At 45.6% G+C, this 21658-nt stretch overlaps 2 protein-coding genes across 6 annotated transcripts in view; one reads left to right on the top strand and one right to left on the bottom strand.

Moving 5' to 3' along the window:
* The window catches only part of SRGAP2 (SLIT-ROBO Rho GTPase activating protein 2), a 259927-nt gene extending 249016 nt beyond the window's left edge, over positions 1 to 10911 (bottom strand). For 4 of the 5 annotated variants that reach the window (XM_048496312.1, XM_048496314.1, XM_048496315.1 and 1 more), the window contains exons 1-2: positions 10716 to 10911; positions 7984 to 8537 (exon numbers count right to left, since the gene is read on the bottom strand). In XM_048496312.1, the coding sequence (XP_048352269.1) occupies positions 7984 to 8050 (67 nt within the window). In that variant the 5' untranslated portion in view covers positions 8051 to 8537; positions 10716 to 10911. Of the gene's footprint in view, positions 1 to 7983; positions 8538 to 8845; positions 9018 to 10715 lie in introns of those variants that run through there. The other variant, XM_048496313.1, reaches the window with a different exon arrangement.
* Positions 10912 to 11228: 317 nt separating this feature from the next.
* Positions 11229 to 21658, top strand: part of FAM72A (family with sequence similarity 72 member A) — a 28083-nt gene continuing 17653 nt past the window's right edge. Inside the window, exons 1-2 of the mRNA XM_048497636.1 lie at positions 11229 to 11316; positions 11782 to 12106. Coding sequence (XP_048353593.1) covers positions 11955 to 12106 — 152 coding nt within the window. The 5' untranslated portion in view covers positions 11229 to 11316; positions 11782 to 11954. The remainder of the gene's footprint in view (positions 11317 to 11781; positions 12107 to 21658) is intronic.

Genomic DNA, 21658 nt, shown 5'->3' with positions numbered 1-21658 from the left:
AGTGCTTTTTGAAGCTGTGCGGAATAGCAAAATCCACTTGCAAACAGTTGTGAAAGTGGTTTGAAAACGCATTATTTTGCGTGTGCGGAAGGGGCCTTAGAGTGGAATGGGAGGTGGAATTGAAAGTTTAAACATTTCTCCTTTAGGTAGTCTAGAAACAATGGTTTTAACACGTTGAAATGCAAAATGAAGCAGTGATCTTAAGATACTCCAAAAAGCATAGGCCTGTGATGGCGAACCTATGGCACGGGTGCCCAAGGTGGCACTCAGAGCCGTCTCTGTGGGCAGGCATGCCATCAACTCCCCCTCCCCCTTGCCCAGCAGAGGCGGCTGCCAGCAAACGCGTTGGGAGTCACGCTGCACTGGCTGGTCGTGCACAAGGAGCTCTGCCAGCTGAGCTTCAGAGAGGTACTCTTGAGTCGACCTGATTTGCTGTAAGTACCATCTACTGCTACACAAGTACCCCTCCTCCCCCACAAAACTTGGGAGACTGGAGGCTGGCACACTTTTTTTGGCGTGTAACTTTTGGGACCAAACCAAAACTTTGGGGGTAGGATGAAAAAGCAGCAGTCCGGGTGAGGGGTTTCCATTGGGAGGAGTGTGTCTGCCAAGAGCAGGGCAGGCACAGTGGTGGGATTCAGGCGCTTGCCCTGATTGGAGTGCTGTTTGTTAAGGGCCCCCCTCCCCTGGGAGAGAGAGTGATGGGGCTTTTAGTGCCTGGGAGCCCAGGGTGGGGAGGAGAGATTTTGCAAGGTCCCTAGGCTTGCTACGCCAATCCCATTCCCACAGGATCAAAGCAAAAGTACAAAAGACAAAAGGCATTTCACATCGATAAACCAGGCCCCAACCAACTGGCAGGAAAGGGAGAGGAGCATCCCTTACCGCCCTGAGCATACATTCTCCCCCTGTCAGAATTAGGGCCATTCTGACAGAGGCAAATGTGAGACAGAGAGGTCCATTTCAAAATATTATCCATCCTTTTATTTTTCTGTTCCTGTTGCATTTTTGTGGGAAATCAAGTGCTGTGATGACATGTGAAGGAAAAATGGCTGCTCCACAAATTTAGCTTTCCTGAAGTTATCACACCCCTCGCACAGCATTCTTGCTTAGGATTGTCTTCCTTGACTGCCTTTTTATTTCTGTTTTGTGGTGGTGGGGTCATTGGGTTTAAGAAAACAAAAGTTTTACTTCCCTCTCTCCCCACATCCCTCCCCCTTCCCCCGTCAGGCCCCCAATGTGATAATAGTGTATTTCAGGGAGCTTATTGGCATTAAACTTCAGAACTAGTTTTGGAGAAGCAGTGTAGGTAACCCAGTTAAGTGCTGTTAAACCCCACTGATTTTCTTGGGAAGAACTAAAGCACGATCCTTTACCTGGGAGTAAGCTTGGTTGCTGGCAATGGGGCTTGCTTTTGAGTAAACCATCCCAGGGTCGTGATTCACCCATTTGAAGCATTGCACGGTTGCTTCAAAGCAAAGCCACCGACTACCACCAAGCTTACTCCCGAGTAACACGAACCTTGGAACCAACCATTTTCTAAACTAAAACCTCAGTATTCAGGTTAAATTGCCGCATTGGCACTTTGTGATAAATAAGTGAGTTTCGGGTTGCAGTTTGGGCACTCAGTCTCGAAAAGGTTCACCATCACTGGCATAGGCCTAATCCACCCAACTAAAGCACACTGCCAGGTCCCCAATGTAGTGCCCATGCATACAGCACCGACAAACACCTTTCCTGATGTCTACCAAGTGTTTTTTAGAACGAAGATGGGTCATGTGGAGCTTCTGCCCAGTAGGTCTTCTGGTTGATTGTGTTAAGTTAAAAAAACATTGCTTTGGCAACAGCTGTTGCTACAACACAAGTGTTTTGCTGTGTGACTAAACATAAGCTGTGTGTAATCAAGAAAAAAAGTTAAAACAATATGTTAAACAGATCTTCTGCCTAAAATGTTGAAAAGTTACCATCAGAGTTATGCTTAATGTGATTCCCTGACATTCTGTGGTTGGCTCCACCTCTCACAGCAGCCATTTTGTGATTGCACTCACCATTCTGTTTCAGAATTCCAATGGTGGCTGTATGCTCAAAAAGTTGGGGAATCTCTGTTACAGGGTATAAAAGACACTCCAAAGTTGATTCAGCTCTGTGCTGTTTGAATCCCCAAATGGGAGTCTCCCTTTCCACCTCTGCAGATAGTCCATTAATCTTAATCAAGCAAACCATACAGAACAGCGTAACAAGGCAACATTCCATCCTCCCACTAAGCCTGATGAAAGACTGTTCTATGGCTACTTCACACTGCCTCCTTTGAATAAGTCAAGCATTTTTAATCATAGTTTCTGCACTGCTTTGAAGCTCCTTTTTCACTTGTGCATCCCTTGGCAACACATCTTTAAATTTTACCATATTTCATGAGTGATAGATAATTCTAACTTCATTCAGTGTTGCTACATCAATGGCAAGCAAACACCACCAAATCTGGGGTGAAATGGGGCCAGAATAGACTTCTAGTTACCGCAACCTTGCAATCCTGATATTTACAATCCTGATAGGTTAGTCTCTTAAAAAACAAACTCACAAATTATATTCTAGAAGTGACATGAAACTCCCTGCAACTCCGTATGGAAGAAATCAACAGTCATAAGCAGAAACCCACAAGGATTCTGTGGAAAGCATCCATTTTCCCCTCCTTCACTATTGTCACTTTTGTTTCTCTGAAAGCTCCCATAGCCTCCCCGCATTCTCCTGCTTCCTTCTTACCTTCCCACCCAACAGTCAACCTACATTTATCTGCCCCTCTGTGTTCAGATTTCTCTGCATTGTCTTGTCCATCCACAGCTCCAGTCACTGGATTTATCCTTAGTCAACTTTGCTACTAGAATATAGAAGTGTGGACCCACCCGGCTCTGGAGTTCTGACACACCCGGGTCTAGTCCCTCTTTTAAAGAAAACGAAGAATGAAAGAATGAAAGGCTTCTAAAATGACGATTTTCAATAAATGCTGTGGATTCTGAGCCTTCTAGTGACAAGGAGGGCTTGTACATCATTTGCAGTGTGATTCTTGGCATACATGCTCAGAAGGAAATCTCATTGGCCCAGATCTAGATGGTCCGGGCAAGCCCAAGCTCAAAAAATAGGCAAGGTCAGCCCTGCTCAGTATTTGGATGGGAGTCAGTAGAAGTTTAGAGTTGCTATGAAGGGGCAGCAAATGGCAAATCCCCTCTAAACAGCTCTTGCCTTGAAAAAAGATTAAGACTTGGCACTTTCCTTCACCACCACCAAATAGAGAGATGTCCCTTAAAAACTCTGTTATTTATATGTCTAATACAGATGCATGTCATATGTTAATAAACATGCTGAATGTAAATGGTGTATATATTCCAATGTAACTATGGCTTGGATAGCCAAGGCTAGCCAGATATCATCAGATCTCAGAAGCTAAGCAGGGAAAGAAGAAAATTTCTTGGGAATTGGAGAGCCTGAGGAACAATTTATTACTTTCAAAGCTGCTATATATTTTATTTATTATCGAAGTAGGATACTTTTTTACTTTATCCATTTGCACAAACATGAGGAAATTGATCTGTAGGAGTGAAGTCTTGCATAGTTCTTTATAGGAAATTATTCTCCTTAAAAGAGTTACTATTTGCCAATGGATTTTTTCTCCACTTCTCAATTGTTCTGTTTTGTTGGTAACAGAATCCCCCAATAAAGGTAACAAATATGTAAATATTTTTTTCTTTATTGTAGTTCTATAATTTCATAAATGCAACATGGTACTGTTGTAATGAAAATGCAAAGTTAGTGCTACCGAATTTAACTAGAAGTAACAGTCCACTACCTATTGGCAAAGCAAAACATTAATTTTAAGCTCCTAATTAGACCTTATTAGGTGACGGATTGATAGGGTAATGTAGACTTAATAGGTCCTGCCACCTTCATTAAAAGGTTCACATATGTTTTGCAACTCCAGACAGTTTTTTTTTCCTTTTAGGGGGAGGGGGAAGCAAAAATGGTTCTTTTGATTGCAAAGGTTGTTGACCCTTGGCATAAAGTAAGACTTAGCCACCACTCATTGGTGGAAGGGCTTCCAATTGGTGAAGAATTCTGGCACTTTCAACTGAACACAGTCTAGAAAGAAGTTAGAAGAAGGTGGAAGCTCAAGATGAGGGAGAAGGACCAGTGGTACCTAGCCAACAAGGTTTTCTAACAACAAAAGTGAATCCCTACCATCAGATTAGCCATCATGTTCCTCCAAACCAAGGTGTTATACCTAGAGATGCCAGGCTGTAGCTTAACATCTCTGGAATATTCAGGAGTAGGACAAGGGGGAAATGATACTGGGCTATATGCCAACATAAAGTTCGGACAAAAAACTGGATGTGACATCATTGCTTCAACAGTATTACCAAGGAATTTTTATAGAATTGGATGACATTTTGGATTACCATTAAATTCAGGGTCATTCGAATTGATGACACAAAGCACATATTGCCAGGATGTCAATACTCAATGGTTTCTCCAATTTGACTAAAACGGAAGGGAAAACATGCTCGAAACTGTCTCACCAAAGGTATGCACTTGGTGGGACTGGTTGAATCAGATCTCGAGTGATTATGTGTTTTAACTTCCGTATAGCTTTATATCCGTCTCTTCATTTGCATCCGAAATCCTACAGAAAATGAACAGTAACTCAAGAAAGGAATCCAGCTTCCAAGCAGCTTCACCAGAGCCGTTGATGTATATGAGAAATAATTCAATTTAAGCAAACCTATAGAAAATGATCCCACTAAATACACCATGTTACAGGAGATGGTCTCAAAGACTCCAGACTTCTATCTCTGAGCTGCATTTCTGTAGTAACAGTTATATAGCGTCTTGAAATGTGGCCTAGTTCTGTTACCTCAGCATGGTGAAGGCCAGGTGAATGTGTTACCGTGTTTCCCCAAAAATAAGACAGAGTCTTATATTAATTTTTGCTCCAAACGATGCGTTAGGGCTTATTTTCAGGGGACAAACCACGTTCTGCCCATGATTTTACACCTCATTCTGATCAGACTGGCCATGCCGTGGAATCCCAACTAGGGCTTATTTTTGGTGTAGGGCTTATATTTCAAGCATCCTCCCAAAATCCTGAAAAATCATGCTAGGTCTTATTTTCAGGGTAGGTCTTATTTTCGGAGAAACAGGGTTGAATTTCAGGGAACAGTTCTTCAATTTCACCTGCCACTAATGAACACTTTTTGGAGGTATATGACAAATCAAGTGAAATGGCACAATAGGTTGGGGGGGAGGAGTGAAAAGCATCCAGACTCACAGAATTGCAGCACTATATGGTGCCGGTGCTGAAAGCAGAGCTGGCTCAGCAGGGCATAGCCAAATTCGTCAGCCATGGCGCTAGCCCTTGATAAGTCGGTATGATACACACCTATGCCAGCTGAAACAGCACGGCAAACCACAAAAGATTTACTCCCGGCTTCAGGTACCCCGCATTATCCTGAGTTCCTTTATTCTCATTGTAAATCCACAATTTATTGAGAAGATATTTGCCATTTACTATTGCTCTGTTGGTGCAAACTCATTATGTGGCTTTTTTCTCTGGTTTAGAATGGGCAGAGGGGGCATTCATTTCCCTCAGCACAACTTCCTAGGAAAGCCTTTCCATTCTCCCAAGCAGTGGTAAAGGAGAGGAGGGGAGTGGAATGAACCTGAATGAATCACACAGAGCACAGCAAAGAAGCTCTTTCCTTTGGTTTCGCATAGGATGTTATTTTTAGAAGTTACTACTCAAACACATGCACAGGTATAACCTGTGCAACCATGATTATCATATTGCTACCAATTTGTTTTCCAAAAAAAATAGCATTAGCAGAGGTGAGCAATGCCCATCTCTGTACTCCCATCCCCACTCAAGCAAGTTATCTAAAATATGGCAGCATTTGCTGCTAAAAAAGAATCCTATTTTTAATCGTCAATGCTGTATTTTTTAAATTTAATCTTCACCATGGGTCAACTCAAGATTGTGTGGAATAATGAAAGCACATGGACAGTGTCTTGTGGGTTCAAAAAACAGAAAGAGGTTGGGCATCTCCTGCAGTTATTAGAGGGCTTCTACATCCACCCTTTATCAGTCCAGTGCACACAGATGAATCCTATTTCATACATACATTAGATAAAATTTATTCCCAAGTATAAAAATCTGTTTTCACTTAAATATTTTGGATATTTTTGTAGCATGAGAAAAGGTGACATTTAGGACCATGCAAAACAGCAACTCTCCAAAGAAAACAACTACCACTAAATCCAGCTTTCTTACCAAATACCAAGTACTAGTTAGCATAAGATCAGGACAGAAAAAAACAACAGTAGGTCTGCAAACAGCTACAACAAATTTTCTGCTTTCTTTCTGCTTTTTCCTGCTTACCTTATAGCTTTAAATTCTTTCCCTAAAGTACAAGCCTCCTCGTGGAATGGAGGCTATAACATAACAGCTCTTCTGAAAAGAACAAGAGGCCTTTTGCATTGTTTCAACAAGCTGGAGCAGGGAACCCTCCCTTCTGTATCCTGAAACAAAGGAAATTCAAGTCTCTATGCATATAGTTTGAAGACTGACTTTTTAAAGACCACCTACTGTTCCAGCCCAGGCAGCAAGCACTGCTGGGTGAACTCCATACTTTTCTGATTCAGTGCCTCCTGTTGGCCACTGGAATTCCAAAAACCTAGTTAGCCTCCCAAGCAAAAGGAGATTACACTGACACGAAAAGAAAGGAGGAGCGAAGGACAAATATGCTTTGACTGTCTACTGACTCCAACCCAAGACTCCCCACTTAAAAAAAAGCTATTAATGATCTCAGCTTCACCACCTCCTTAGAGAAGACTATGTTGCTTCCCAGATGTATTACAGAGTCAGAACATGGAAAAGATAGCAATCTGCCTCAAGCCTCAGATCCAACCAAGAGGCCGACAAATCCACATCAGTTCTGCAGTTACTTAAAGCCCTGGAGAACACCATGTTCAGAAGGAGAACTCAGTTAATTTCCCACAACCTCAAAGCTATTTTCTCATGTACTGCTGCACACAGGAGCAGATCAAACACTTCTCAATCAAGGAACTGCTTCAGAGTCTCTCCATCAGCAACATTTTCTGTGTCCAACAACATGCAGAAACAAGAGTTCAGTTTGCACATATCTATGAAGAAATGCTGAAAACTCTGCAGACACAAAAGGGTTAGGCAAGCCACCTTCTCCTTACTCTTGTCACCCTGGCATGTGATGATGTGAAAACAAACCCACTTGCCTAATGTCACCAGGATATTCCAGCAGGGAGCATGTCTGTTGTTTGCAGCAAATCTAACACACCCTTTAATGGACATCTTTCAAATAGACCACGGAATCACTGAAAGAGTTCAACAGTACATACATGCAGTTCAAATTGAAGGGCGTTGTAGTCAGCTGCCAGAGATGTATGATAGACACATACAGAAGGCATTTATGAAGAGTGAAAGCCTTTTGATGCATTCAGCTACTTAAAAAAAACCCTTTAAACCCAAATTGGCATTACTGCCAAACAACAAAGCTCCCTGAGATAATACTTACATTTGAAAAGGGGTGTGTGTGTGCCACTGACATTCCAACTATGATTCATTGTCTGCTATACTGGTGCTTATTACTATAAACATATCTATAGAACTAAACACACAAAGTGCATATATATGTGTATATATATATGTTTTACCAAGCAACAGAACTGTTAATTTAAAATATATATATTTTAAAAAACAGTATGACACCCAACACTATGAAGCTACAATCTTTGTCAATCCCTTCTAACATTGCACTATTGGAAAGCTCTGCAAATTCCTGGCAATCTGCGAATGCTTTCCTCTTCCCCACCCAAACATGTATCATGAGCTCCTGCATTGCAAGTTGAGACTGTAAAGCACACACACACACAGCACATTTATATTTTGCTTCAAGAAATCCTTACCTTTCACTTGAGTGTCATATTCAGCTATGATCTCCTTATCTTTTTTGAATTTAGCTGGCGACGTCATGTTTTTCTCCCACCCCCCTGAAAAAATAGATTATCCTCTGAGCAGATCCACCAGAATATGATAAATAATGCAATCTGTGTTCCTCTCTCAAAGGCAATCCCGTGGTTAGGCTCAGCTTTCCTTAACAGCAATCAGTCCATGGAGAGAGGGTGGAAGATGGAGTGTGTAAGAGCAGCAGAGACATGCAGATGTGAAGACCTCAGCCGATGGAGAAGGCAGCGGTTTGGATCCCCTGCACCAAAACCCTTAGAAGCACTGGCAGCGGCAGAAGCATCAGACTAGAGAATCTGCAGCCCCCAAAGGCTTTTCCTGATTGCTAACATTAATAGCACAGCCAGGGAGTGGAAGTCCTCCTGCACAACAACATGTTGTGTGTGGGCTTGACTTGCTGCTTTCTTTTTAAATAGGATCAGAGATGATGCAAATTAAATCCCAAATGGTTGAAGAGAGATACAAACTCCGAAGTCACTTTCTTCACTTCAAAGGCCTGTAAATGGAAATAGTTATTCAACTGTCAACCAACTACAAACACATACAAAACAAAGACAATTTAAAGTTAAGAATTTTAAGTACAAGCTATGCAAATCACAGTGTAATAAAAATGCAAAATACCAGCAAAAAAGATAAATAATCCATTCTCTCGTATAGCAGGTAAGGATCATTAGGAAACAACTAAGGAAAATGGAGAAAAGGAGAGGCAAAGGATCCCCCACACACACACACAACACAAAAGACAAAGTTATTAGAGACAGAGCAATATGATATGCTAAAAAAAAACCCAAATCCTCATCTTACTATACGAGCCCATAAATGAATCCACAAGCCATTGTATAAACAGGACTAATCCCCTTCTGTGTAGCTAAAGCTGCAGTCCTTGGTCCAGTCAACACATTAGCTTTAGGTATTTTTATTGTGTATTATTGTTAATTTTTGAGAGTTTTGGATTCCACCATGCTGTAAAGGAAAAATGTATCCGTTGTAGACATCAACATTTATTTGGAGCTGGGGAAATTTAACTCAGTGTGTGCGAGACCGATGCAAGTCTCTCAGCAGGGGGAACTCAGGGCAGAACTTTTTTGAAGGGGGGGAGGAGGGAAATCACAAGCTACTGTTGGCAAAAAATGCAAATGGGGTGGGGGGTGGGGAGATGGAGACAGAAGAAACCTGGATCCACATCCAATGAGAGGAACAATGTGGCCAGCAGAGGCAGGAAATGGGAAAGGGTAACAGACTAAGAACTAAAGCATTTTCTGGAAACACAAACAAAGAGAAAGTGTGGTTGGCTCTGAAGGAGTGAAGCACATATCTGGCTAACCCTAGTACAAGCTGTCCAGCAGCTGTAAAGCACCACCGCAAACATATTTAAAGCTCTTTCAAAAATATACAACAGAATCACTATGAGCCCTCTGCCTCACCAGACCAGCAACCTCTGCTGTCTCTCTCACAAGATTCCAACTATTCAACCCCAAAATCCAACGCTATGCTATCGAGAAAGGTATGCCTTTGTTTACTTTTTATTGTTATTGGGCATTTATTTGGAGAGGTTTGAAAATTACACTATAAAACTCGTGACCCACCAAGCCAACACACTGAACAAGCCATGTCTCCTAGCTTGTTAGATACTCAGTGATCCCAATCCTTCCGTCCCAGGACCTCAGGAGAAGCCAGAGATTTACTGAGCTGCTAGTGGGTAGCATTCTGCTGATAGGATTCAAGTTGTGAAGTCACAACATACAGGAAAGCAAGAGCTAAACCCCATCTTTCCTTCTGGTTGCTAAAGTTACCAGGGAGAGTATGCAGAAGAGAAAATGCCACAGGCTTGGAAGCTGTGCTCTGGAAACACGGGCAAGTGAAGGTGGGTTGAAAGTTTTGTCTCTATGCCCAATGGGAGAGAGGACAATCAGAAGAAAGAAGCCGTTTTTCCCATCCTGGACTATTATGGACCAAAGACAATATACCAGAAAAAGGAAGATAAGGAACTGCAGCTATCTTTAGGAAAGAGACGTATTATGGACTTGAAAAAGCTCTGTCCTGTTGTTGCTGTTGTTGTTTTAAAAAAACTCAAAATTTTAGGTTAGGGGATTTCGGAGAAGAGATACTGCTATCGTTCCCGGGAATCAACTGTTTGAACAGGCTTGCTACGATATATTACAAGTATCGCTTTGAGAACGTTTTAAAGGAATCGCTTTTTAAAAGACCTGGACTTAGATAGTTCCGAAGGGAGGGCAGGCCGAGGTGGAGGGGTGTTCTTGTCGAGGGAAAATATGGCATGCAGCTCCCCTATCTGCTGCAGTGGGAAATATTATGGGATGGGAAATCAATCCTGTCCCAATGGGCATTACAGGACTTCCAGTGCTTGTTGAGGGTTAGTAGAAGAGCAAGCCGCGGGGGGACGGAGAAGGTGCTGCTTTCCCTAGTGCGTGGGGTCCGCAATCTCATCGGACAGAGTTCCTGTACTTTTCTCGAATAAGTGCTACTCCGGAGCGGGATTCCTGTCCTGGCGGGAGGCTAGCATTGCATACACTGCAGTCAAGTTCGAGAAGGCGGGGCGGCTCCCATCCACCGCGATCTCTCCAAGAAATATTATGGGATAGGGAAACTGCGCTCTGAAATCCGCATCAGACGACCCAGCCTCGGATTCCTCCACACTAGGCGCAATTGTTACCTGCAATGCTGCACAGATGGAGCCCTTTTTCCCATGAGTCGCTTTCCTCAGGCTGCTGCTACTCCCGCCGTTCGTTCCCTCCGCAACCCCAATCCAGCTCCTCCGCCCATTCTACGGAGAAACACCATTCGGAAAACGGGGCTCTGAGGAATGGCAGCTGTTCTAGCCAATCACTATCCTCCACCTTCTCCCCCGCATTGCCTGGGTCCCGCCACTTTTCTGCAACAACACCTCCCAGCAGATGCTGATGGACCATTCAGGATGAGCTAAAGGGCAGAGGCTCAACCCACCCGACAGCAGCAAGACGAGGGCGGGGCATGCAAATATCCGTTATTGCTAGACCTATCAGAAGCTAGGGGTGTGTCCTCATCGCCTTACATAGGGAGAACGAAGAGTCTAGCCCACTTTCTCCCGGGGTGAGCGACAAAGTATTTCTACCAATCACACTCCGGAGGCAGGTCAAGTTTCCCCCAATGGGAGGCGAAGATACAGATTCAAACTGACAGACTGGATAGTAAAACAGCGTTAGCTTCTGCTTTGGAGCAGCTGAGGGGCTCAGAGAGCAGAATGGGTCCACCCGGGGGTTGCTGACAGAGCTGAGGTAGATCTTGTTCCTGAGCCTTCCAGAGCTGGGAAGTAGAGAGCAAGGGCGGCAGGATTACTGCCCGGAGGGTGACGTAATAATAAGCGGTGGACGACTCGATCACGCCTCGGACTCGCGTTCCGGGAAGGTAACCTCGTTACCTGAAGGTCGGCATCAGATTAGCAGAAGCAAGAGCTGTATATAGTCGCAGGGGTAGCAGAAGGAAACAGGGAAATTCCTCTGGAGTATATAACTTTTGTATATATAACATTGGGAAGGGTTGTCCTGCATTCAGGGCTGGCTTCTTATAAATAGGATATTTTTCCTCTGGAGAGATATTCCATACAGCTGTGTCTATGGCTTCTATTTTACGCAGGTTGTTTATTTAGCCTATTTGCATCCTTGCGATTGTCCCCCAAGGAGATAAAAAGAGACGCTTGCCATCTCTCCGCCACCACCAATGCACTCCCCCCCCCTTCACAGGTTTATGGAAGATCTAGAGGCACTGATCCTTGATCACGACTACAGAAGGGTAAACGGCAATAACTGCCGATAAAATAAGAAAGCGGGACCCACAAAGTAAGGTTTGGAAGAAGCCCCGCCAATACGAATTGCTCTTCGCTCTCCTGACTCTCCTCCAGCCCAGGCTGCTTGCCATGTCCACTAGCAGTTGCAGCTTTGCAGACAGATGCGTGTCCACGCTGTGCTGCAGGTTCTGTCAACAGGTGCTGAGTTCACGGGGTATGAAGGCTGTGCTCCTGGCGGACACAGAGACAGATCTCTACTCCACAGACATCCCGCCCACCAGGTGAGTTCACACAGGTGCTCCGCATCTAGTTTCTTTCAGCAGTACTGATTCGACTTGGAAATCCTCTAAAGATACTCTGTGCTGCACCTGTCAGTTACTTCTGTTGAGATGGACCCTTTGGGATGCCAACATTCTTATCTGACTTACATGTTAATTCTAGTGAAATGCAATGGTTAAAAGCAGCATAATGAAATGCAGTTTTCAGCTTTGAAATCCCCTCATCTTGATTTCACTGCCACCTGATCAGGTGTTTTCAGCCTAAAGCCCATTGTGGCTGAACCTACATTCTTGTCCCATGGGAAAGAAAGAGATAGAGACTGTGAAAGAAAGAAATGTGCCTAAACTGTGACTATTCTAGCATATTATCCAGCCCTTATAATACTTGGTGTGATTGTAGCAATGCACTGAACTACCTGGAAGGAAGATTGGTTGTTGTTTTTTTTGCAGGAATGCTGCCCTCCCCCACAAAAAGAAACAGGTTGTCATAGACAAATTACAACTTTATAATAGGAACATTTTTTTGTATATAACATGTGGGGGGGGGGAGTTGTCTTGCATTCAGGGTTGCCTTGTAATAAATAGGATGTTTTTCTATTTGACTTCAAGGCCAAAAACTCACTACAGAACAGTTACTTTTGTACTTTTTTTAAAGGCCCGGACATAGCAAAGTTTTTGGCGATAGTTTTATCAACAACAGTTCACTCCGGTTGATCATCTATTAACCTTTTCGTGTGTGTGTTTGCCTGATGGTTGCTTTATCTATGCCTAATAAAGGTAATGGTGATAATATAAGGCACTGCATAACTTGTGACCCTAACTAGTTTTGTCCTGCGTGGCTAGCTAGGTGCTTTACAACTTCCCTGTTTTTGCAGTCCCAGGTAAACCAAGCAGTTTATCAAGCTTTTTGATTGGGCACCATGCATTGTTTGTGGGCTGTGTTCAGCTTGAAAGGTCCTAAATTGTGCTTTGGAATCTAAAGCATCCATCTAATTATAAAAGGCAGGCAAATGGCTCTAATTTTCTCTACCATGAGCAGTACAGCAGTTCCATTGTATTTTAACAGTCACTTTCACTTCTCTTAATAGTCAGTTTCTGGTCTATTTATTTGTTGTGGTAACAGTCAAAAGCACAAAGGGAGTGTTTGTAGAAATCACAGGACAGCCCAGTCTCTACCTCCATTGGCTTCAGTGAATAACTATTAAAACATCAGGAAAAAATGTGCTACAAGTTTTTGTTGTTTTCTATAGAATTTATGTGACAGCACTGAACTAGTTTTCCAGGATAGAATGCTTTGCTTGCTGCCTCTGGCAAATCTAATTTCTCTACATCAAAATTTACGTGTATATTCTATAGTCAGCTTTATAATCTAAAGTGCCTACTTGACATAAACATAGACCTGACACTAGGGATGAGCACAACCAATTGTGTTTGATAAATGTTGGGCTTGGGTTTTTAAACATAGAAATCTTCAGTAAAACCAAATAAAGTTGAAACCCATCAGCTTTTTTTGGGCTTTTTATTAAAAAAAATTGGACTTTTAAAATTGGAACCCAAAAAAATCCAATTCTCCTCGCCACTGCTTCAGTTCCATGTGGACTTGAGAAGCAGCAGGGGGCTGAGAACTTCAGGGGGAAGAGAACTTCAACTGAATGCTGATGTCCAGCTTTCTACTGAAGCTCTTTCAGACCCACTGTCAGTCGCTGGATTCCAGCGTTCAGTTGAAGCTCTCTCAGCTGATAATGCCAACTCATGTTTGGCTATATTGACTCCCAGACTATTTTCCAGTAAAAATAAAACGATGATTCAGTTTTTACCAAATCACCACCCCAACCTGACACAGCTGTAAAAACCATACATATTTTATAATACATATTTCAAAGTCTGGCTATTCCCAGAAGGCCCAAATGGCTCTTAAGTTCCCCAGACTTCAAAAAACAATTTAGTGACTAGGGAATAATGAGAGCTATTTCAAAAGGGAAATACCACATGAACACCTTGTTTTCCTTCAATAATAATAATAATAATAATAATAATAATAATAATAATAATAATAATAATAATAATATAATTAATAATAATATTATATTATATATTATTATTATTATTATTTTATTTATTCAATTTGATAAACAGCCCTACCCCCGAAGGGCTCAGTTCCATGTGGACTTGGAATGAACCCTTGTGAACCCTTGTGCCCCATTTCAAAACAGCCACCTGAATTCTGGAGTTTAAAAAATAGCTTTAGGATTTAAGTGGACACCATTTGAAACCAGGTGTGGGAAACTGGATGCATGTGTGGCTTCTGTACCTCCTGTCTAATTCCAAGCAATACTATTCAAGTAGAAAAAAATAACACAGAGAAAATTTGGGACTGCCACATAGCTAATTTTTGACTACGTAATTTCACTACAGTCAATGTGGTTCTTCAGACAAAAAAAACAAGGTATCAGCTATTTTCACCCTAAATTTATACAAGATTCTAGTACAGCAAGAGTCTGCAGTGGCATACTGCTAATGGGGACATGGGGAATCCCATGTCCCTGGGCGCATGCCGTTTCATCACATGAGGGGTGCTGGGCACCGGCCAGGTCCCCGTGCCCAGCCTCTCCCCCAGCACAGTGACCCAGCCAGTACCTGGCATCTACCGCCATGCCGGGACACTATTCACTGGCTAATTTTTTTGCCATGGCTGCAGGCCGCCTTCCACCACAGCGCCTGCCCAAGCCACCTGCTGCCAAGCCCTGCCTCCCCCCCCCCCGCCTCCCTGCAGGCCAGCTTCTGCCCTCCCCAGGCCCTGGGAAGGAAAGGAGCCGGCCTGCAGGGAGGCCAGGGTTAGGGGCTCAGTGGCAGGTGTCTCAGCTGGGCACTGTTCCCCCAGCCTCCCTGCAGGTTGATCTTCTTCCCTCCACAGGTCCTGGAGAGGGCAGGAACCGGCCTGCAGCAAGACTAGGGGCAGGGCTCAGCAGCAGCCATCTGAGCCACCACCAAGCCCCGCCCTCCCGAGTCTCCTTTCTGGCTCCAGTAAGTGGGACACAGGGGGGCACATGAAACCAGGCAAGGGGGGCGCGGGGAGCCGGTCCTGCCCCTGGGCCCCATTTAGTCCCAGTATGCCACTGAGCGTCTGTATTACATTATCATCATTGACATTATTTCAGAAGAGGAGGTTTCATTTGGTGTTTCTCAATAAATATTTCTCACCTTGTTATCTGAGATGGCATAAGAACCAGAAAGAACTTAATCTGGCTTTTAAAGAATTGTATTAGAAATCAGCCATTATTATTTATAATCTGTGGGCCTTCAAGAATGACATGGGAGAATAGTTTTGAAATCCCACAGCATTTTTCAAAATCTCCCTGTCCAGGATTTTCTAAGCTTTCGGCCTTGAGAAGGCTTATTTCTTTCCTTTTTGACCCCCTGTTGTATGGGTGTTCTTAACTGTTATCAACTGATAACTGTTGTGTTCTTAACTTCCCCTTTCTGGAGCATGTTTAGTCCACATCAGGCTTTTTGAAGGGTTTTGTTAGCTAATCAAGTTATATTTTTCTGTATATTTGGGAAGTCTCATGGATAGGCAGATAACCCTTCCTTGTCTGTGGGTGGCCCAATTTTGCATCATTCATTATGAATACATGGGCTAGCCATGAGAATTATTAATACTTTATATTAAGTCAGCACTTCAGACAACTTACTTAGTTTAAAAGAGAAAAAATAGAATGTATTCTGAAAAATACTCAGAATAAAACAGTCAACCTCCTCTATTATAGCTATCTTCTGAACAGCCATATTAATTCATACTAAGCAAAGATATTTTTGAACAATAATTGAACTTTTTCTCTAGGTGAAACTTTCTCCAAAACTATATCTTCTATTTTGTAACTTTGAAGTAACAAGAAATATTGATGGAAATTATTCCATGTGATCACAAATGACATTTCTGTAGTACTGTTGAACAATGAACCAGTGTTGTCTCTTGTGTTCACAGAAGTGTGGTAATGAAATTCAGTAAACCTCATACTTCAAGCTGAGATGTTAAAAGGAAAAAATAGTGTTTTAGTGCCTCAGGAAATTACTACTATCAGCTTCTTTATACTGTAATAATTGATTAGCATGGCAGATGGCAGCGTTTTGTTAGAGCTGACTAGTTACTTGAAAAACTAATGTATTGACAAACTCGTGTGTTATGAATATGAATCAGAACTGGCAACACAGTAGCTAAGCACCTCTTCTTCTTGAATCATGTGTACCATGGATGCTCCCTATAACAGAAAATTAGGATCTATCTAAAATGTATCACGCTGGAGATGGGGAATGTGCTTGCTATGAACAATACTGAAAGAGTACTATGACTATGTTAACCCTAAAGGTAAGTTCTTTAAGAAATGTGGATTAATGAAATGTCTTTGCAGTTCAGTTCTGTAAAATTTGTACCACATCAGGAATGCAATGATGACCTCACTACCTCATTTCTAAACAAAAGAACTGCCTTCCGGGAATATGCTCTGGTTCATAGATGCTGAGAAGAATTCTCTTGCAAGGGCAGATGGCACTGTTGATTGCTAATTCAGCTACTATACATTAAACTGTCAATCTTTCTTCTACACCTGTTGTTCTTTTTTTATGTGAGAGCTGGGAGATGCTAATGCTAACTGCCCAGAACAGCGGTTGTGGTAGTTGGAACACCTGATAGACCAGTGGTGGCGAACCTATGGCACGGGTGCCAGAGGTGGCACTCAGAGCCCTTTCTGTGGGCACGCGTGCACAGAGTTCATCATGGGGGGACGGAAAATCACACACACCCCACACACACACAACTAGGCTGGCCTGGGCACGATCCTTTATCTGGGAGTAAGCTTGGTTGCTGGCATTGGGGCTTGCTTCTGAGTAAACCCTCCTAGGGTCTTGATTCACCCATTCGAAGTGTTGCACAGTTGCTTCACCAAGCTTACTGCCGAGTAACGTGCACCTCGGAGCCAACTGTTTTTTATAAACTAAAACCTCAGTATTCAGGTTAAATTGCCATGTTGGCACTGCGATAAATTGTAGGGATGAGCCGCTGACCCAGCAGAACGAGGCAGGCAGCGCTACTTTGGCATGCCAGCCAACTTCTACGACCTTCTGGCTGCACTCCGGCTCCCCATCCCCCCCCGACTCCCCGGTGAGTCACAGGTCATGAACTACCTGGCTCACAGCCACCAGGTGTCCCAGACAAAGGGATAATGGGCCCTTGTCCCCAGGCGTGGATTAGGCCCAGACACGGACGCTTCCTCCTGCACATACCAGCCCGATGAGATCATGCATCACCTGGCGATCTCCCCCCAGCTTCCTCCCGGCCTCCCCGGCCTCCCAACATCCAGCACCCTTAGCCCGCTTCCCCAGAGAAACTCCTAATAAAGGTGTCAGGAATCCGCTTGTACGCGGCAGAGTTGCCAGGATCACTGAACCCTGACAGCTTCCCGCTGCTGGACTCCTCTTCCACCAGATGATATTTCTCAGCGTCTCGTCCGTTCGCTTTACGGTGACTCAGCGTGCGCACGACTACAACTGGTGCGAAACCGGGAATCCTCCAGACCTCCACACCTGCTTACCCGTGTCAGCTTCGAAGGGCGGCGGTACCCGGCGTCCGCTGGATGCGGCGCATCCAGGGAGAACCATTTCTCGGTACCGCCCGTCCGGCTGGATCCGGCGCATCCAGGGACCCGAAGTTCCTAGGACACTCTCTCAGTCCGGTCCGAACAGCGGTAGAGGTAATGGGGGGGGGCTTGCAAAAGCAGGGCTTATGACAAGCACGTTAAGCGAATTGAAAGCGTTAGCAGCGGTGCCGCAGGGTCTCCGTAAAGAGAGGAGACTGCGCGCAAATTGGTTGAGGAGATTGAAGCTCAATGTCCATGCAGGTGCCCAGAAGGGGGACATTGAATCTTAGCGATTGGGGAAAACATCGGGCGCACTTTCTGCATAGAGAGCCTCGGTAGCGCCTACTGGATGTCACTGCTACTGCTACTGGCAGTGAAGGAGGCAATGTTAGCGTAGCCAATAGCCATCAGCCCACCTGCAGGTCTATGGCCCTCTTGCCGTAGATATCGCCCTCCTTTTGACCCTTCAGCTTCCAGTTTCACCTCTCGGAACTTTTTTCTCTATCCACTACAATTGACGACCTTGTCCTCCTTCTACCTCTCCCTTTGCTCGCCTTGCCTCTTTCTTAAATCCTCCCAGCTGGGTTCTCCGGCAGCCTCCTCCCTTTCGCCTCGCTACTTCATTTTCTTCTGAAGCCACCGTGACTCCGTCGAAGCGCCCGCGTCAATGGCTGGAGAGTTTCAGAAAAAACCCTAGCATAAGAGCATTATTAGCCCACGATTCAACCCTGGCGGAAGAGCGAAACTCCTGCCAGATCATTCTGCGCCATGTCTATGCGCCCCACCCATTACACTGATGACCAGGAAGGGAGGATGCGTGGATGGCGCCGCTCAATGACTTGTCGATGCACCCGTCCCTTAAGCTAAGCAACATCCTCACTCGAGTCTCCGCCAAGGTAATGCGGAGACGTAGGAATCCACTCAGCCCTATGTAAGAGGCATGCTGGAGGCAGTCGCCAGGAACCACTCTAATGGTTCCGAGGATTGGAAAACCACCTTTCAGAGCATGCTTTTTAAACCGCGCCAGTCGTGGTTTAGGAAGGCGAAAATTACAGCCAGCGAGTGCATAACAGCAGGAGCAGCCTCTGGTAGCGCGATAAGCACCGCCCAAGCACAGCACTACTGGCGGTGAGGCTTCGCCAACCCCAATGCTCAGATTGAATTCTGCGGAGGTAATGCCCTTCTGATGCAGCCTCTGAAGTATGAGCATAAGGTAAGGCATACATGAAAGTCCTAGCGCTAGCGGACAACCCGACCCAAAGCTTCCAAAGCCTTCTGGCATCGGCCGAAAGCCCCAAGGAGCCCTATGCTGAATTTTGTGAACAGGCTCCAGGAGGAGGCCCTCAAAGAGGCAGAGTAGATAGCGAGGGAGGGGCTCCAAAAGCGAAGGCATCAGCACTAAGCCTTGCCGGGAGAGCAGCCTCCACTGGGAGTAACGCCTAGAGGCTGCATCCACAGGCCTAGGGAAGAATCTGGCGAACTGGCCGACATACGCTTAAAGCTTTAGCTTGCCAGGACATGAGGATCTTCCATACCAATTAAGCCAGTCTCTTGAAAGCCTGCAGCCACTCATCCACCTCACTAAGGGGGCAGCCCTCCCAGGATGGAGTAAGCTTCAACTTCGCGGCAAAGGCCGGGACACTTCCTCAAGGGAATGTAGGCTGCCCGAGGGAGGGCCTATGACCCCCTCGGGACGGAGGGGGTCTTCCCAGGAGGCCCGAAGGTCTCCAAAGGCAGCCCTAAGACCAGATGCCCCGGGTGCCAGAGAGAGGCTTCCACTGGAGAAGCCGAAGATGCCTGTCGAGGAAGGCTTCGCTCGGGCATCTCTCCCAGCCCCAAGGACCAAAGGAGGGAGACTCATTAGGAGCAGCCCCTGAAGCCCCAAACCACCTCCCTCTGCGTGGCATCCTGCGGCTCACCTGCACCTAACCTATTTCTTTCAAGAGTTCCCCACTCCAGAGATTTTCGTTGTCCCTCACTCCAGTACAGCGACCCCCCATCCCCTTACGATGGGACCATTGGGCTGGTTTTGCCAAAAGCATCCGGCTGCCGGGCGGTGGGATTGTTCATCATCCCTGGGTCATCGACTCCATGCATCGCAAGGGACCCACATCCACATCCAGGTATGGATGTCATCCCGCAGGGAACTGCAGCCGGAACCAGCTAAGCACAGCTAATTACTCCTGCCCCATCGCTTGCCCAGCCATTGATTCGTTAAAGGCCATGAGCCCAAGCAGCCCCTCTCCAAAGGCATGGCGACTAAGCCACCATTGCAGCAGTGGGAGAGACGCCTACATATTGGGAGCCTACCGCCCGGTACCTGGAAGCTCACCATTGTAAGCCAGCTCTACCAAGGAGCTAGTGTAGGACACTGGCGCGCCGGCGTACGCGAACTGCTACATCAGAGTGACCTGAGTGGCTGACTCAGTGGCCTAGAATGCAGGTTCGCCTGCACGTGCATCTGGGGGTGGGGGGAGGAAAACCAGGTCAGCGAGGACGGAAGCGATCCAGCTTCCCGCTCAGTCTACAGCCAGGGCTTCGAAGCGACAGCTCACAGTCCACCTCATCGTCTTGGACATCCATGTGTTAATCCCTTTGGGGAGCAGAGACCTCATAGAGCCAGGTCCAGAACAGCCTTGGTCTTAAGGATGGACAACCCACCCCTCACTTTACCCACGCCCCTTCCCCCCACCGCGCCAGATCATTGATTGACTGTTTCCCCTGACTCCTGTCTCCTGGACTCCTGCTCCCAGGGCTGTCTTTCCTTCCTCTCCCCCCCTTTCTCCTTCTATTTTTTCAACCAGCAAAGGCGGGAGGGACGATTGGTAACTGACAATGGGCCCCTCCCTGGATTAAAATCACAGGCCCGATCCTGGTAACCGTGAGGCACTGCCAGGAGTTGGGCTCCCAAGGATTAAAAAGAGGAGAAGTCCGGCCATCTGCACTTACTCATAAGCCCGTCTGGGTTGTGACACGCTTCCTCCTTCTCTGGTGCTTGGCGTCTTACCCGGCGCCTGGCAGCTTTACCAATATCATGTATTGGCGGCCGAAATAAACGGCATTTAAACGCCTTAAGAGGTGGTTTCAAGGGCGGCATTGACCAAGATAGACCTAATCACAACTTCTAGCACCCTTTACAGCCCTTGTAGAGGCCAACCCACCAAGGTCCGCGGTAAGTCACATTCCCCTTACCAAGGAAATCCCCCTCCCTTTATGTTGAAATTTTTACTCCTAAGTGCCTGATCATTTCATTCCCCTGATGCATCTCCAGTGCTCCCAAAAGCGCTTCTCAAAGTCACTTTGGTACTGCAAATTAAAGTATGGCATACCCACAATTCCCTTAATCGGTCCACCTCTCGGCTTCTTCTCCAGGGCTCGGACCTTCTACCTTGGCAGCTTCTGATATTGGCGTCTTGAAAGCCGTAACCCACTCCCATCAGGATCGCCTACCCCTTGCCCTCCCCTGTCAAAAAAAAATTTTAATGATGAAGAGGGTGGAGTGGCCCCTCTGCAAGCCATTCTACGCGAAGGGCAAGCGGAGCAAACTGGAGCAAACTTGATGATATATTAACAATCACTCCAAATCTGATCAATCGAGCCTCAGACTTCTGGCTAGCCCATCAAAGCGGTCGAGACCTCATCCACATGCTCAGGAGTTTCGCGCCAGCTCCAAGGCCGAGGAGTCTCCATGGCGGGGACTCGGCCCCTCCCATAACTCGGGGAAGGGGTGGTAGCCTTCAGTCCCTCTTCCACCACAGGTGGTCTCTTGTGGATTTCTGACTAAGCCATGTCCGGCCAGCCCATGGCAAAATGAAACCAGGAAGAAACCAATCCCATCCTGAGATGGAGCCTGGATCTCTCTGGAGGATCCTGTCCTCACGACCTCGGACGGAACCGCCGCCAAGCTTTTAGCCCAGAGCGG

The sequence above is a fragment of the Sphaerodactylus townsendi genome, linkage group LG05 (assembly GCF_021028975.2).
Source record: "Sphaerodactylus townsendi isolate TG3544 linkage group LG05, MPM_Stown_v2.3, whole genome shotgun sequence".
NCBI classification, from domain to species: Eukaryota; Metazoa; Chordata; class Lepidosauria; order Squamata; family Sphaerodactylidae; genus Sphaerodactylus; species Sphaerodactylus townsendi.
Note: the sequence above shows the minus strand (reverse complement) of the source record. Positions and strands in the feature narration are given on the sequence as shown.